This window comes from Acanthopagrus latus, chromosome 17, assembly GCF_904848185.1.
Source record: "Acanthopagrus latus isolate v.2019 chromosome 17, fAcaLat1.1, whole genome shotgun sequence".
In the NCBI taxonomy this organism is placed as follows: Eukaryota; Metazoa; Chordata; class Actinopteri; order Spariformes; family Sparidae; genus Acanthopagrus; species Acanthopagrus latus.
This window is the reverse complement of record NC_051055.1, coordinates 16,969,788-16,985,588: the sequence shown is the minus strand read 5'-3', so window position 1 is coordinate 16,985,588 and position 15,801 is coordinate 16,969,788. Positions and strand designations below refer to the sequence as shown.

Here is a 15,801-nt window from a genome sequence, read left to right as displayed (position 1 = left end):
CAGGATTGACTTTAGAAACATTTTGAATGGTTTGCTTTTAAAGTTGTGCCTGACAGTAACTAATCTTTATTTCCGTTATAGTCGAAGCATCTCATGCACCCAAAAAACTCACATAAGTTGGAATGTAGAGATGATTGAAGAGTATTTACTACATTTACACACTCCCTCAGATTTCCTCTTCAGTACAAATGAAATTCATTGCAGGTCCTCACCTGTCACATGGATCATGTACTGATATTGCTTTCTAAATCTGAATTAATCTGGATCTAAAGATACAACCAAAGATAAAATATAGAAGCAACACTAATGCATGTTTAATATTCTGTCCAGAATTTCGCCATTCGTGTCTTGCCAATTTACTGAAAGTGATTTTATTTTATTTTTTATTGACGTTTCTTCAGCACAGCAACGTACACCACAGTTTTACAGTCCGGCTCGCTCTCACAGCTGCCTCGGGTCTTCATGCAGGTACACCTCCTGTTTTATAAGACCTTTTTTTAGCAGCTAACTTAATGTCAACCCATTCCTCCTTTATGTCTATGATTGCCAGAGTACAGCGCCATTCTGAGAACATGTTTTGACAGCTAATATATTATAACTGTTTCAAGTCCTCTGATACCACAACTGCCCACACAATGAGCTGAATGTAGCTGTAAATGGTATCAATTATGCAGGAGCTGAAACTGGTTGTATACAGCAAGTTTGTCCCAGCTCGGATCAGTGCTCAAAGCATGCACTGTCTCATGACATTCCAACAACCTTTGCCCATTCACCCACTCTATAAATTGTTTATTATGCAGAGGCGACGTAAATGCTCTGATCTAGAGCCTGAATCAGAACCTCAGGTGGGTTATGCACACGGAAGAGCACACTTACCGCTTAATCTTCACATGAGGTGGCGACTCATTCACCACAATAAATGTTAGCTCAGAACATTTCTATTAAACTACAGATAAAAGTGGACCTTTCTGTGTGTTGCAACCTTATGTTTGTTCAGGTTCCATTTCTCTCCCATCACAACGCTGTGCTTAAAAACAGGGTTGGGGTTAGGACAACATCATGGTTTCGTTAAAATAATACCTGTTTTCATTACCACAATCTTGGACAGAGATGGACCAACTTCCCATGAAAATTGACAGGAACGAGGAAGCAGAGAGACTGTAGAAGAATGCTGTTGACTGTTGCACAAGTCATCCTCACACAGAGATAAAGGTAGGATGAAGACCTGATTTGAACAAGTGAAATCAGGTGACTTCAGGTATCAGTAGCGCAAGAAAAATTGTTGGAAATGTACGCAGGTCTCCTAAAAAACACCATAACGCTCTGCATGACAAATTCTTAATTAAGTAAAGCAAAGCATATAAGTATATTATAAAATACAAATCTGCCTGTTTGTCACTGTTAACAGAGTCTCCATCCTGCAGTGTGGTTGATATACACAACTGATTAACCAGAGAACTGTTAATGTGTGTGTGTGTGTGTGTGTGTGTGTGTGTGTGTCGTGTGTGTGCTTGGGATGGATGTTTTTTCTGTTTGCTGTAATGGAGCACGGATAACCAGTAGTGTGTATTAATGTTAATGAAAGAGAGGGGTTGTGCTTTTGTTTAAAGTTTCGTTACTTTTAATCATCAAATATAGAAACACGCTGCCATTAATTTTGCGGGTTTACATTTTCATCTCAATGAACCTTTGAGCCCGTAAAAGCCCCTTTTGAACTGGCAAAATAAAGTGTGATTAAAGAGTGGGTTTCTCTCTCTCCCTCTCTCTCTCTCTCTCTCTCTCTCTCTCTCTCTCTCTCTCTCTCTCTCTCAATCTCTCTTTTGCCCATCAACTGCATCTTATCCTGTCTGAAAGTTCAGTCAAACTCAGGGAGTTTTTCCCCGCTGAGTCGAGTGTGCTCTGTCTCGTCGTCTCGGTCTGATCCCTCTCCAGGGTTCATCCCTCTGGCTGATCTGTTGCCGTTCTCCAGGAAACATTCGCTCTGAACGTCAGGCTTCTCCCCAGTCTTTACTGAATCTCATCTCATCGGCGGAGAGAAGAGTGTGCAGACTCCTCTATCGGCCAAGTCCTCTGCAGAGAGGATATAGCAACGGCACAGATTGGCTGCTGCCCCGTTCATGTGCTGCAGCATGACATTTGAGCTGATCAAAAGCATTGACTATGGAACAACACAAGTATTTACCAATCAAAACATTTATCAATCAAGCACTGCCTTTTGATTCAGTGTTGCTCAACACATCAAACTGAATTATTTTTTTTTTTAAAAATGAGGCTGTTTAGAATGAAGCATTGTGGAATGCACAATGATACCAAAAGGAATGTGGAAGCAGCGAGACTGTAGAAGAATGTGGTTGACTGTTGCGCAAACCATTCTCACTAAAGTTAGGATGAAGATCTGATTTGAATGAGTAAAATCAGGTAACTGCACTTTTTTTGAAGGTGATGGCAGGTATTGGTAGATTCATTTGGAACATGTGTGGTTATTATTTGTATAATAGCAACAGTAGCTTTTAAAGGCTTTTTTCCCTTCGGCGTATGTTTATTTGCCTAGAAAATGGCAAACAAAGTATCTCTTCCTGAAAAATCTCTTTTCCTGAACAATAATAAAATGAAACAACTTGGAATAACATGTCAAACATTTGAATTAATTACATACCTATCTTATCATTGTCATCCTACTAAAATTGTTCCATTTGCAGTTTAATTATAGTTTCATATTTGTTCAGTGATATTATCAGCCCTGTCAACTATTTGGAAAAAATAAAATCAGTCCAAAGTGTGTCAAGTGTGTTCTTTCATTTTTTCTTCATATTCTTCATATTGAAGCACCCTGTGAGTGTATAATTTATTTGTTGATTGTATGATAACACAATCGTTTTGCATTTTTCTTGCATTTTTTTCTTTCTTAAGTAGAGCTCTCAAGTAAAATGTTCACCTTCCCAGAAGAAACCAAAACAGCTAACGTGAGAATGACAACATCAGGAGAAGGTTTCCATGCTGTGACTGCAGTGGCTTGGCTTTGCCATGTGGTTTTGCTGAAGTGACAAATAATTTGAGCACCTTCCTCAACAGTTTCTTCAATAATGGGACAGGACATGGTACGCTGAAAGTTGTGGTCTTGTCTCTCCTTCTTTCTGTCCGTCACCCTGTCTCTATACTAACTCTCTGTCTGCCCTCCTTCTGTGTTGGTTTCACACTGTCTTAGATTCACTGCTTAAATAGTTTATTGTGCCATGGTGATTGAATGGAACGCTCACTTAAGTTACTGTCGGCCTTGAAGATGGAGGCAATGCATTTGGACAAAGTTATAACAATGTAAAGTAAAGTATAACAAGCTTAAGACAGTTACTGCAACTGCTTTGGCCTTTTTTTTAAGCTAACCGTTCAGTTTTGGGATAGGGACATTTCAGGAAAGACTCGCTTATTTAGCCTGTAGACATGTTGTGTCAGTCTTCACTCCAACAGGAAAGAGGAAGCAGAAAGAGTATAAAACAGCAATCCTGTTCACTGTTGCGCCCAACATCCAGACTGCAAGGTAGGAATACAACATGATATCCAATGATAAATGGAGTACATTAAAGTGACATTTGCCAGATCTGTATTGAACTGTATACTGTTTAAGGTGATGGCAGGTATCAGTAGAATTGTTTGAAGCACAGGTGGTTATTATTAGTCTTTATAGCAACACAACAGCAGCATTTAAACTGGGTATTTTTGTTGGTTTATTTGTCCTTTTATCAGATGGCTTTTCTGCTTCTCCTGGTGATGCTGACAGCATGTGCTGCCACTCCTCAAGGTAAAAAATAAAAATAAAACAAAGGGCATCAGTTTGTTAGTGTTACGTTATTTAGTTATTATGATAAAATAACTGTGTAATCAGCAATATTACGTTACGACATCATCAGCCCAATTAAAAGAGGATGATAGTGAAAAAAAGGCAAACTTTGTTTTAATGCTGTACTACCAGACTACAGAGATGCTTCTTTCTTAAATGGCCATATGGGGGGCAATGCTTCCATGTATACCATCAAAGTCTGTGGATCAAATACTATTGCAGGTTCATAATTTTGTGTGAAACAAGTTTAACCAAAAATACAGTAAAATTCAGCACGTGTACCCCTTTCTCAAGCATGTATCATTTTCACTATCCCTTTTTTCTTTATTTTGTAGATCTCTCCAGTAAAATGTTCACCTTCCCAGAGGAAAGCCAAACTGCTAATGTGAGACTGACAACATCAGGGCAGATGTTCAATGCTGTGACTGTCTGTCTCAGGTAGTGTTAAAGCGCAACAACAACAACAACAAAAAAACACTATTATAAGCATCATCATCTATCATGTCGGTTATTTTAACTTCTATCTTTGCTTACAGATCGATGACAGACCTTTCCAGAAACCACCCCCTTTTCTCGCTGGCAACGCCCTCCTCTGACAATGGCTTCCTGATATTCAAGGGAGCTGCAAATGATACAATTGCTGTTCATGTCATGAATACAATTGCTCAATTTCGAGGTCAGGACTACAAGCTCAACACGTGGCATCCTATTTGTTCCACATGGGACTCTGAGTCTGGTCTGGCTCAGCTGTGGTTGGATGGGAAGCCCTCAATTAGGAAATTCACTGGAGGATCAAACATCACGAACCCCATTGTTATCCTCGGACAGGTAAGTTTAATTGTTAAACATTGTAGTATCAAGGAAATTCTGTAGATTGCTATGTTTGAATTATTGTATGTGAAGTAATGATTTCAGATCAAAGGTAGTACAGAATATATACAGGTACAAACATTCTACAAACTCTCTACAGGAGCAGGATTCCTACGGTGGAAAGTTTGACCGTAGGCAGTCTTTTGTTGGCATGATCACTGATGTCCACATGTGGGACCACACCCTCTCATCCTGTGAGATCCAGCGCTACGTGGATGACCGAAACTTCTCCCCAGGGAACGTGCTGAACTGGAGGGCGCTGGAGTTCCAGACCACCGGACGAGTGCTGATAGAAAATAAGCAATCACCCTGTTACTAAAGCCACGCTACAACAAGACCTCCATGTAAGGTCTTTTCTTTTGAGTATGATGCTTACACCCTGCAGACCTTAACAGTGGTTATGTATAACTTTGCTTTGAGGCCTTAATCAGCTCGGATTTCAAAAGAAAGAAAGAAAAAAAACATTTTTGTTGATGTTCCTCTCAATAAAAATGTATTTTTTGCACTGTAAACCTGTCTCAACTCCATCATTCTGACTCAAAACATTTGAGAATGTTCAGCGCATCAGTGGAGGGCAGTTGTGTCCTGGACATTTTTGGCACCTTGACACGAGTTGAAAAAGACTTGATGTATGTATTTCTGCATTTCTGATACACAATCCACCTCTTGGCTCCCATTATGAAGCATCTGTTCATAAGTCCCACAAACTACTCTTTGTATACTACATCTGTGTACATCAGCTGACAGGCAATTACAGTGTTATCCGATGAAGACAGTGGTATTGCTGAAAGAAGAGTTGGAAAATAAAATCAGTTCAAAGTGTGTTCAAGTCTGTTCTTTCATTTTTTCTTCATATTTTTCATATAGAAGCTCTCTGTGTGTGTATAATTTATTTGTTGATTGTATAATGTACACAATCATTTTGCATTTTTCTTGCATTTTTTCTTTCTTTAATAGAGCTCTCTTGTAAGATCTTCACCTTCCCAGAGGAAACCAAAGCAGCTAACGTGTGGCTGACAACATCTGGGCAGGGTTTCAATTCTGTGACTGTCGGTCTCAGGTAGACTTAAAGTGCAAAATTCATAAAATAAACCGAAATTAAAGTATCATGTTGAACAAATTACAGACCTTGGCCAGAGACCACACCCCTTTTCGCTCTGGCCACACCCCCTGCTAACAAGTTAAAAAAAAAAAAAAAGTAAAGCTGTATGTACCATTGTAGCCAGATCATCAGGAAGGATTTCCCAAGGTTCCCGGGAACAAATATGTCGAAGGTATTGTCCACTACTTTCCCTCAACAGGTGTTAGTCTCTCAATTTCTCTCACTTGTAATCACTGATGGTATACATTTACATTTACGTTTAGCAGATGCTTTTGTCCAAAGTGACTTACAGTAATTTATACATGCATTCACTGGCGGTGAATGCCATGCGGGGTGCCGACCAGCGCATCAGGAGCAATTTGGGCTCAGTATCTTGGCCAAGGACACCCCGTCATGCAGACCAAGGGAATCGAAACAGCGACTTTCTGATAACAAGATGCTGGCTCAACCACTGCGCCACAACCACCTGCAACCTGGTATACCTTTGTCTGTCAGAGAGAGGAGACACCATACGTCTGGTGGATCCCCCAATCACAGCTACTCGAGCCAGACCTGACCTATGTGTGAGTGGGTCCCGATAGTTGGTAAAACACTGTGCATGACATGCAATCATGTCCTCTTGTGCTTCAACAACTGTAAGGGCTTGGCTTTGCTGTGTGGTTTTGCTGAAGTGTGGTTCCAGGTTCCAGCAGACTGCATAGTTAACTAGGCTGGGCCTGCTGAACCGGTATCTCTACCACAAGTATTGATCAGGATAGAAGTGGGTTCTTCCACTCCCTGAAGACCCTTGGGGCTGGTGGACTAAATGCCCCTCAGATAATTGGAGCATCTTCCCCAACAGGTTCTTCAATAAAGGGACAGGACATGGTACGCTGAAAGAGTTGTGGTCTTGTCTCTCCTTCTCTCTGTCAGTCACCCTGTCTCTATACTTTTAATTCTGGCTATCTCACTGTCTAACTTTCTGTCTGTCCTCCGTCTGTGTTGGTCTCACACTGTCTTAGATTCACTGCTTAAATTATCGAGGCTTGTGTGGACTGACCTTAATTGAATGGTTATTTTACCAGCCAATCAGAGTCAAGGGCTTTTTGATGTGTCTTTTTTTTACATTTTTTTTACCTCATTTCATATCCAGCACTTGGAGTTGCATTTGATTTTTAACTTCTACTATATACATGGGATTTTATTGATAATTGAATCTGCAAAGAATGTAGGCAGTGAGAGATGATTTCTATGATTTTTCAATTCACCTCACAGAATTGTCATTTGGGAGTCTGTTTCATCCCGTCGGACACTCTTTGACACACAGCTAAACTAAGCCTAACAGTTAGCCTTCCTCGGAGCAGGCTTGTTCGGCAGCATAAGTAACTATGGCTACTAAGAGGGGATTCATATAAGCCATGGTGATTGAATGGAACTCTCACTTAGGCCAGACTTATCAAGATAAACAAGGCTTTTCCTTAATTCTGCTTTATCAAATATCCCCTCGGACAGGAAAGTTACTGTTGGCCTTGACAACGGATGCAAAAAATTTGCATGAAGTTATCTAATTATAACAAGCTTAGCCTGTTTTTTTTTTTAAGCTATCCGTTCAGTTTGGGGATATTTGGGACATTTCAGGCAAGACTCGTTTATTTAGCCTGTAGACATGTTGTGTCAGTCTTCACTCCAACAGGAAAGAGGAAGTGGAAACAGTATAAAACAGCAATCCTGTTCACTGTTGTGCCCAACATCCAGACTACAAGGTAGGAATACAACATGATATCCAGTGATAAATGAAATACATTAACATGACTTTTGCTGAATTTTATTGAACTGTATACTGTTTAAGGTGATGGCAGGAACCAGTAGAACAATTTGAAGCACTTGTGATTATCATTAGTCTTTATAGCAACACAACAGCAGCATCTAAACTTAAGTTATTGTTGGTTTATTTGTCCTTTTATCAGATGGCTTTTCTGCTTCTCCTGGTGATGCTGACAGCATGTGCTGCAACTCCTCAAGGTAAAAATTAAAAACAAAACATATGATAAAACAACTGTGTAATCAGCAAAATGTAGTGGGACCGGTGGCATCTGGTTATGACATCATCAGCCCAATTAAAAGAGGACGATAGTGAAAAAAGGAAAACTTTGTTATGATGCTGTACTAGCAGACTACAGAGATGCTTCTTTCTTAAATGGCCATATGGGGGGCAATGCTTCCACGTCACATCTGAGGGGCAAATGCTATAGCAGGTTCATAATTTTGTGTAAAGCAACTTTAACCAAAAATATGGTAAATTCAGCAGGCTTCAGGATAGTTACCAAATGTATACTTTTCTCAAGCATGTATCACTTCCATTATCCCTTTTTTCTTCATTTTGTAGATCTCTCCAGTAAAATGTTCACCTTCCCAGAGAAAACTCGAACTGCTAATGTGAGACTGACAACATCAGGGCAGATGTTCAGTGCTGTGACTGTCTGTCTCAGGTAGTGTCACAATGCAACAACAAAAATCATGAGCCTCATCATCTAAGTATCATGTTGGTTAATTAGTTTTCTTTCTTTGCTTACAGGTCTATGACAGACCTTTCCAGAAGTCATGCCCTTTTCTCTCTGTCCACACCATCCTCTGACAATGGCTTTCGGATATTAAAGGGAGCTGCAAATGATGCAATTAATGTTAGTGTCCTAAATGTTGGTGCTGGATTTCGAGGTCAGGACTACAAGCTCAACACGTGGCATCCTATTTGTTCCACATGGGACTCTGAGTCTGGTCTGGCTCAGCTGTGGTTGGATGGGAAGCCCTCAATTAGGAAATTCACTGGAGGATCAAACATCACGGACCCCATTGTTATCCTCGGACAGGTAAGTTTAATTGTCAAACATTATAGCATTACAGAAAATTCTGCAGATTGATACGTATGAATTATGTGAAGTAATGATTTCAGATCAAAGGTAGTACAGAATATATACAGGTACAAGCATTCTACAAACTCTCTACAGGAGCAGGATTCCTACGGTGGAAAGTTTGACCGTAGGCAGTCTTTTGTTGGCATGATCACTGATGTCCACATGTGGGACCACACCCTCTCATCCTGTGAGATCCAGCGCTACGTGGATGACCGAAACTTCTCCCCAGGGAACGTGCTGAACTGGAGGGCGCTGGAGTTCCAGACCACCGGACGAGTGCTGATAGAAAATAAGCAATCACCCTGTTACTAAAGCCACGCTACAACAAGACCTCCATGTAAGGTCTTTTCTTTTAAGTAAGATGCTTACACCCTGCAGACCTTAACAGTGGTTATGTATAACTTTATTTTGTGGCTTTAATCAGCTTGGATTAAAAAAAAAAAAGACAAAGAAACAAACATTTATGTTGATCTTCCTCTTGACAGTTCAATAAAAATGTATTTTTTGCACTATAACCCGGTTTCAACTCCATCATTCTGACTCAAAACCTTCAATAAACATCTGTGTACGTCAGCAAACAGGCAATTACGACGTTATCTGATGAAGACAGTGGCACTGCAGAAAGATCTGAGTTGATAAAAAATGTTTCACCTGTCAAGTGATGCCCAGGATGCCTTTTCTTATATGAAAGGCTGTATGTATCGAGCCAAACGGGGGTCAAATGTCTTGTCAATTAAAAGACAAATTTATTAATTATGGCTGATATTTGCAACTGAAAGTTGAAGTATTGATCTTTAACCTTGACAGCACAATCAATACCTTATGTCAGGACAATCAGAATTTAGCATGGGATGCTATTGTAACATCTTTAAATATGGCTATTGTGCATACCCAGGAATTTACTTAATTTGGCTCAGATCAGGCCCGCATCAGACAAGTTCATCTGACCTGTATACCGATTGGAAAGAACCAAATAAACCAGCTGGGCCAAGAAATAAGAACAAAACTGGCTGCCACAGCACACATCATGACAATGACTGATAAAAAGGGTGCAGTTCACAAGTAAGCATTATGGAAAACAAGTCTTCACTCCAAAAGGAACAAGGAAGCAGCAAGAGTCCTCTGTTTCTGGGCTGTCTTCATCAAAGGCGTCAGTGTATATTCTGATAATGAAAGAATTCTGCGGAAGCAAGGCTGGGAGGAATGATCGAGCAATTTTTATTGAAACAGATCTCAAGCCTGTGTCCGAACCAGGGCGGTCGCACCCTTGTGTACTCAAATCCAGGCAAAGTTCTGCCCAATGCTTTGCCCTCTGCTCTACCAGAATTCCTCTCGAACCTTCAATCTTAGGAAATCTACAAGTAAGCACCCCACTTTCTCTATCTGTGTGGGCCTTTTAAAGTCACTTTGCCTGTACCTACCTACTTCTTCTAATTGGTCACTTTGATGGACTGAGGTTCCATCTATCCAATGGGTGAGAGAGGAGTTGACCTGTCTCCCTGCTCATTTCCCATAAATCACGTACTCTGCTGCTGTCCCTTCTTGGGTCTTGTACCCTAAAATGGCCCAAATGATCTATCTGCCCTTCTATGGGAACATAAACGTTTAGACATCTCCCACCATCTGGCCTGAGGGTCAAACTCAGTTTTAGAGCTTTATGATGGCCTGGTCTTCTCGCTACTTTTAACACACCAACAGCTGAATAATGACCTCTGGGCCCCTGGACATGTAAACCCCCACACCGGCCACATTTCTTAACTCACACAAGGAGAAGCAATTGGTCATAGTTAAATCTAAGATTAGAATGTATTGGAGTCCAGATAGCTCAAGTCTAAACAGCAATCCTGTTCAATCTACTGCAAAACATCCAGACTTCAAGGTAGGAATATAGCTTGATATCCAATGATAAATGGAGCACATTAAAGTGACCTTTGTATTGTACTGTATATTGTTTAAGTTGATGGCACTGCACAATTTTGTTTGGGAAAGGTTCAGTCTTGATGATACGTGTGCAATAATTTGCATAACGTTAACTAAGTATAACAAGCTTATAATAGTTTGGTGCAACTGCTTTGGCCTGTTTTTTTAGCTACCTGTTCAGTATCTTGATAGGGACATTTCAAGCAAGACTCACTTATTTAGCCTGTAGCCATGTTGTGTCAATTTAATACAGCTACTGTCTCGCCTCTGCTGCAGCTCTGATACTGCCTCCAGAGGCGCATCGGAGCTGCAGCTAAACTGCCCTCCACCTGTCCGCATCTGTAACATCCACTGAGACTGCAAGGCATATGATTGGAGGGGCAGTGTCAATGGGGCTTATGTTTAATCAGAGGTAGCTATTGTCGCCAGTGTAAATGCTTGTTTAATACTCTTTGTTTTACCATTTTTATTTAATACTAAACTGTGCCAACTGCCTGTTTACCCAAAAGTCTTGTTTGGTTTTCTCTCGCAGGCTTTTCAGAGTCGTTGAGGCCTGATGGACGGAAAACAGAGGATTGGATTCTCCAGACTTATAACTTTTATTCATGTTGTTTTCTTTAATGTGTTTGTTTCTTAGTATTGCTGTTTTCTATTGTTGATTGGTTTTTGCTTATCGTTTTTTGGATGTGTGTGTGCAATACATATCTCTAATCTGCCCCCCAGACTCGTGCTTGTGTCTTGCCTTTTTTAAACCTTTAAAATATCTGGTTGAGATCTAGTCAAGTTGATGTTATGTATATCACACCAAATCATAGTTAAGAGTGGGTGAGTATAATTACCTAATTATACAAATTGCAAGTCGAATTGCAACTAAGGTGAATTGCAAGGTGTTAAGTTATGGGAGCAGAGAGGCTTAAGGAGGCTCAGGCAATGTTATTTCAGCATCAAAATGTGGTTTCATTTACAAGTGCTACCATATTACTCATGCAACTCTGAACTAATTACAAAAACAAATAAATGGTGAAATTAGCAAACCATAACTCAACTTATGATAACTCAAACTCAAATCAAATCATGTGTAAATGGCTACTTGTGACATCCTTCATCTTTAACAGCTTCAGAGAGACAGGTCATATTGTGTCAGAGCAGCCAGAGTCCATACAGGCTGACCTGATTAATGGGTACCCTTGCCTTTCTGCAAATAGGTAAGTAATTTACAACATTCCTTAAATCCACTTATGTCATCTTATATAATTCCGCTCGACTGCCACTCAGCTGACATTATCATAGAATTACTACTTAACCCAGTTTATCAGAAATAATTAAATTAATTAACACCATACCACCCCCCTGACCTTGGTTTCTCCAGTTGACATAATCAATGATGTCACTGCTGGTATAAAATGAGGAAGAGGTGCCATTTTTTCCCACCTTTCAGCCCCTGGAACACATTGTAGGTAATAGTTACCAAAATAAAATACAGAGCATGAGCCTAGCATTTTTACACCTGCAAATTAAATTGTGGAAATATGGTTAACAAAACAACAAGCATGGTAAATTAATCAGTTTGTAATGGATGAATTGGGGGCAAATGGGGAAAAAAATCACCCACTTTGTCACACAAGGCAAAGTATCATTTGGATGGAATACATTTTCAAAACCATAAGTCCTTGGAAGAAAGTAGTATTCAGGTGAAATCAACCTTCAAAACTATAAATAATGAGTTAGAAAGTATTATTTGGGTGAACCAACCTTTAAAATTATAAATAATTAATCAATTGACCTCTCAAATTGTGCATAATGAGTCACAAAGTATTACTTGGATGGAATAAAAACCTTCAACCTATAACAAAAAGTAATAAACTTGGGTCCTGGAAGTGCAACTTTTCGCTACTGCAGGCAGGTAGTTCTGGGGAAAGGAGGGGGGAAACAGGCAGGACGAAAACAACTGGAAAAACAAGAATGGCTTAGGCTGGCACAGCACACACCATGACAATCATTGTAAAAAGGGGGGCTGTTTACAATGAAGCATTGTGAGACACAAGACTTCATTCCAACAGGAACAAGGAAGCAGCAAAACTATAAAACGGCAATCCTGTTCACTGTTTTGCAAAAGATCCAGACTGCAAGGTAGGAATACAACATGACAGCCAATTATAAATGGAGTACATTAACATGACTTTTGCCAAATCTGTGTTAACTGTATACTGTTTAAGTTGATGGCATGCATCAGTAGCACTGGTGGTGGTAATTATTAATCTTTGTAGCAACACAACAGCAGCATTTAAACTGGGTATTTTTGTTGGTTTATTTGTATTTTCATCAGATGGCTTTTCTGCTTCTCCTGGTGATGCTGACAGCATGTGCTGCAACCCCTCAAGGTAAAAACTAAAAATAAAACAAAGGGAAAATTAGTATAAAGTTAAATGTGTATGAAAAATGGAAGTTAGTAGTTAAAATTACGTTAAATGTGTATGAGCGCAGTTTGTCAGTGTTCTAGAAAAAAAGACGTCGAAAATCATTTCAGTCAAACGGAAATAACTAATGTTGAGTTAATCTCCGGTCATTGGCATCATACTTTTTTACAGTTTGATAACAATTTTTTTTTTATTACAAACTCAAAAGCAAAGCAAAAGCAAGATGCAAACAAAGGAACATAAAAAAGAAGGCAGGGTCATTACATCTGTAACAAAAGACTTTTGATTTTTTGTCAACATGTTTTTCCCTCAATTTTGTTTGGGAAAGGTTCCTGTTCACAGTGTAATCAGCAATATATATCAGCCCGCCTATGGTGGCGATATCATTAGCCCAATCAAAAGATGACGTTAGTGGAAAAAAAGCCAAACTTTGTTTTAATGCTCTACTACCAGACTACAGAGAAGCTTCTTTCCTCAGGCTGTGATACTCCTCGGCACACTGCAGACTTTAAAAATGAATATAAAAATCATTCACAAATAGCCTTGTCTTGCTGATGCTCTCTTATAGCTTATATAGAGGCATCATAAGCATTTTAAAGTTCCTTGTAGCAGATTTAAACATGTTTTTTTATCATATTCTAAATGGATATACATTAGTTTAATTGACAGACATGACATCAAACTGTGTTGTATTTCCACTTTTAACAATGAATTACTTTTTCTCTTCGCAAAAGAACAGAACCCAACAGAATGACTTTTTTATTTAACTGTTTAGTAATGATACATGTTTAGCCATCTTTCACCAGAAGTTCTCATGAATTCTTAAATGGTCATATGGGGGGCAGTGCTTCCACGTAGGCCACCGAAGTCTGTGGTTCTAATGCTATTGCAGGTTCTTAATTTTGTGTTAAACCCAAATATACAGTAAAATTCAGCAGGCTTCAGGATAGTTACCACATGTATACTTTTCTCAAGCATGTATAATTTTCATTATTCCTTTTTTCTTTATTTTGTAGATCTCTCCAGTAAAATGTTCACTTTCCCGGAGGAAACCGAAACAGCTAATGTGAGACTGACAACATCAGGGCAGATGTTCAATGCTGTGACTGTCTGTCTCAGGTAGTGTCACAGTGCAACAAAAGAAACCACTATCATAAGCATCAACACCTAAGTATTATGTTGGTTATTTTTTTTTTCTTTCTTTGCTTACAGGTCCATTACAGACCTTTCCAGAGCCTACTCCCTTTTCTCGCTGGCCACGCCCTCCTCTGACAATGGCTTCCTGATATTCAAGCAAGCTACAGATGATATAATTGAAGTTAATGTCATGAATACAGGTGCTGGATTTCGAGGTCAGGACTACAAGCTCAACACGTGGCATCCTATTTGTTCCACATGGGACTCTGAGTCTGGTCTGGCTCAGCTGTGGTTGGATGGGAAGCCCTCAATTATGAAATTCACTGGAGGATCAAACATCACGAACCCCATTGTTATCCTCGGACAGGTAAGTTTAATTGTTAAACATTGTAGCATCAAGGAAATTCTGTAGATTGCTATGTTTGAATTATTGTGTGTGAAGTAATGATTTCAGATCAAAGTTAGTACAGAATATATACAGGTACAACCATTCTACAAACTCTCTACAGGAGCAGGATTCCTACGGTGGAAAGTTTGACCGTAGGCAGTCTTTTGTTGGCATGATCACTGATGTCCACATGTGGGACCACACCCTCTCATCCTGTGAGATCCAGCGCTACGTGGATGACCGAAACTTCTCCCCAGGGAACGTGCTGAACTGGAGGGCGCTGGAGTTCCAGACCACCGGACGAGTGCTGATAGAAAATAAACAATTACCCTGTTACTAAAGCCACGCTACAACAAGACCTCCATGCAAGGTCTTTTCTTTTGAGTATAATGCTTACACACTGCAGACCTTAACAGTGGTTATGTATAACTTTGCTTTGAGGCTTTACGCGGCTTGGATTTCAAAAGAATGAATGACCTTTTTGTTGATATTCACCTTAACAGATCAATAAAAATGTAATCTTGCCACTGTTCATTGCTATTCTGGTGATGTGGCCCATATTTGGGCCAGTTCTGTTTTTTTTTTCTTTTCTTGCGGCTATGGTACAAGTGCCATCATTCCATGTGTGTGGGCTAGATGAACGTGTCTGGTACAATTTGCTAAAGGAAAATAAATGAATCTCAAATACAAATACATCTCTTTTTGCTTCATTATTCAGAACTCTATATTCAAATTGCTGCATATGGGCAGAACAGAGGATCTAAAAACAATGCAAAGGCCATTGGCTGTCAAGGTGAAAAGGAAAATGGAAGATAACTAATGTGAAGGTGCTTTAAACTTTGCTATAATAGACAACAATTTTTTTTTCTTTATCTGCCCCAAACAGCCAGATTACTTTATTGTACGCTAGCCGTAAGCTAACATGAGCAAACAATGAGTCAATGTAGGTAAATTCAGGAAAACTCTTGGTGAAATGAATCACCTACTCACCAGAGGCTCTGCTTCTCTCTCTTCATTCCCCCTGTCCTCTCTGTAATGTAGTTCATGAAGTAAAGTACATTTCCTCTCCAGCTCCAGTTGGAAGTCAACATTACGGAATGTTGAGACCTGCAAATGTAGGTCAGCTCCGTAGATTGCTGCTGCAGTCCAGTTGATAAACAGGAGTTAAGACAAATACATTTTTGAATCCCACAAGTTAAAAACTAATCTCTGATTGGCTCTAATCAAGAATCTCCCATCAC

General features: G+C 39.7%; 3 protein-coding genes across 6 annotated transcripts; all 3 read left to right on the top strand.

The window, feature by feature from the left end:
• The first annotated feature begins 2,930 nt into the window (after positions 1–2,930).
• LOC119006624 (serum amyloid P-component-like) lies at positions 2,931–6,261 on the top strand. Of its 3 annotated transcripts, XR_005070854.1 has the most exons (8): positions 2,931–3,098; positions 3,451–3,535; positions 3,742–3,796; positions 4,171–4,273; positions 4,372–4,663; positions 4,806–5,049; positions 5,663–5,765; positions 6,152–6,261. XR_005070854.1 is itself a non-coding variant. In XM_037075528.1 (7 exons), the coding sequence occupies exons 3-6, from the start codon at positions 3,742–3,744 to the stop codon at positions 5,022–5,024; spliced, it is 669 nt and encodes a 222-aa protein (XP_036931423.1). In that variant the 5' UTR covers positions 2,931–3,098; positions 3,451–3,535; the 3' UTR covers positions 5,025–5,049; positions 5,663–5,861. The 3 variants fall into 3 exon arrangements, 2 of the variants coding, with proteins under 2 accessions (XP_036931423.1, XP_036931422.1); XM_037075528.1 differs by lacking the exon at positions 6,152–6,261 and having other exon boundaries at positions 5,663–5,861; XM_037075527.1 differs by lacking the exons at positions 5,663–5,765; positions 6,152–6,261 and having other exon boundaries at positions 4,806–5,380.
• A 1,203-nt stretch (positions 6,262–7,464) lies between these two features.
• LOC119006623 (serum amyloid P-component-like) lies at positions 7,465–9,143 on the top strand. Of its 2 annotated transcripts, XM_037075526.1 has the most exons (5): positions 7,465–7,549; positions 7,754–7,808; positions 8,173–8,275; positions 8,362–8,653; positions 8,792–9,143. In XM_037075526.1, exons 2-5 carry the CDS (start codon positions 7,754–7,756, stop codon positions 9,008–9,010), a joined length of 669 nt encoding a protein of 222 aa, XP_036931421.1. In that variant the 5' UTR covers positions 7,465–7,549; the 3' UTR covers positions 9,011–9,143. The 2 variants fall into 2 exon arrangements, with proteins under 2 accessions (XP_036931421.1, XP_036931420.1); XM_037075525.1 differs by lacking the exons at positions 7,465–7,549; positions 7,754–7,808 and having other exon boundaries at positions 7,917–8,275.
• A 3,764-nt stretch (positions 9,144–12,907) lies between these two features.
• On the top strand, positions 12,908–15,207 carry LOC119006626 (serum amyloid P-component-like). Its single transcript, XM_037075529.1, has 4 exons — positions 12,908–12,999; positions 14,052–14,154; positions 14,248–14,539; positions 14,682–15,207. The coding sequence occupies exons 1-4, from the start codon at positions 12,945–12,947 to the stop codon at positions 14,898–14,900; spliced, it is 669 nt and encodes a 222-aa protein (XP_036931424.1). The 5' UTR covers positions 12,908–12,944; the 3' UTR covers positions 14,901–15,207.
• The last annotated feature ends 594 nt before the right edge of the window (positions 15,208–15,801 follow it).

Bases quoted from the DNA above. Each gene is read 5' to 3' on its own strand.
- LOC119006624 (XM_037075528.1), top strand. From the start codon at position 3,742: ATGGCTTTTCTGCTTCTCCTGGTGATGCTGACAGCATGTGCTGCCACT. The intron at 3,797-4,170 runs GTAAAAAATAAA...TTTATTTTGTAG, and splicing joins ATGTGCTGCCACTCCTCAAG to ATCTCTCCAGTAAAATGTTC. The intron at 4,664-4,805 runs GTAAGTTTAATT...AACTCTCTACAG, and splicing joins CCATTGTTATCCTCGGACAG to GAGCAGGATTCCTACGGTGG.
- LOC119006623 (XM_037075525.1), top strand. From the start codon at position 7,992: ATGGGGGGCAATGCTTCCACGTCACATCTGAGGGGCAAATGCTATAGC. The intron at 8,276-8,361 runs GTAGTGTCACAA...CTTTGCTTACAG, and splicing joins GCTGTGACTGTCTGTCTCAG to GTCTATGACAGACCTTTCCA. The intron at 8,654-8,791 runs GTAAGTTTAATT...AACTCTCTACAG, and splicing joins CCATTGTTATCCTCGGACAG to GAGCAGGATTCCTACGGTGG.
- LOC119006626 (XM_037075529.1), top strand. From the start codon at position 12,945: ATGGCTTTTCTGCTTCTCCTGGTGATGCTGACAGCATGTGCTGCAACC. The intron at 14,155-14,247 runs GTAGTGTCACAG...CTTTGCTTACAG, and splicing joins GCTGTGACTGTCTGTCTCAG to GTCCATTACAGACCTTTCCA. The intron at 14,540-14,681 runs GTAAGTTTAATT...AACTCTCTACAG, and splicing joins CCATTGTTATCCTCGGACAG to GAGCAGGATTCCTACGGTGG.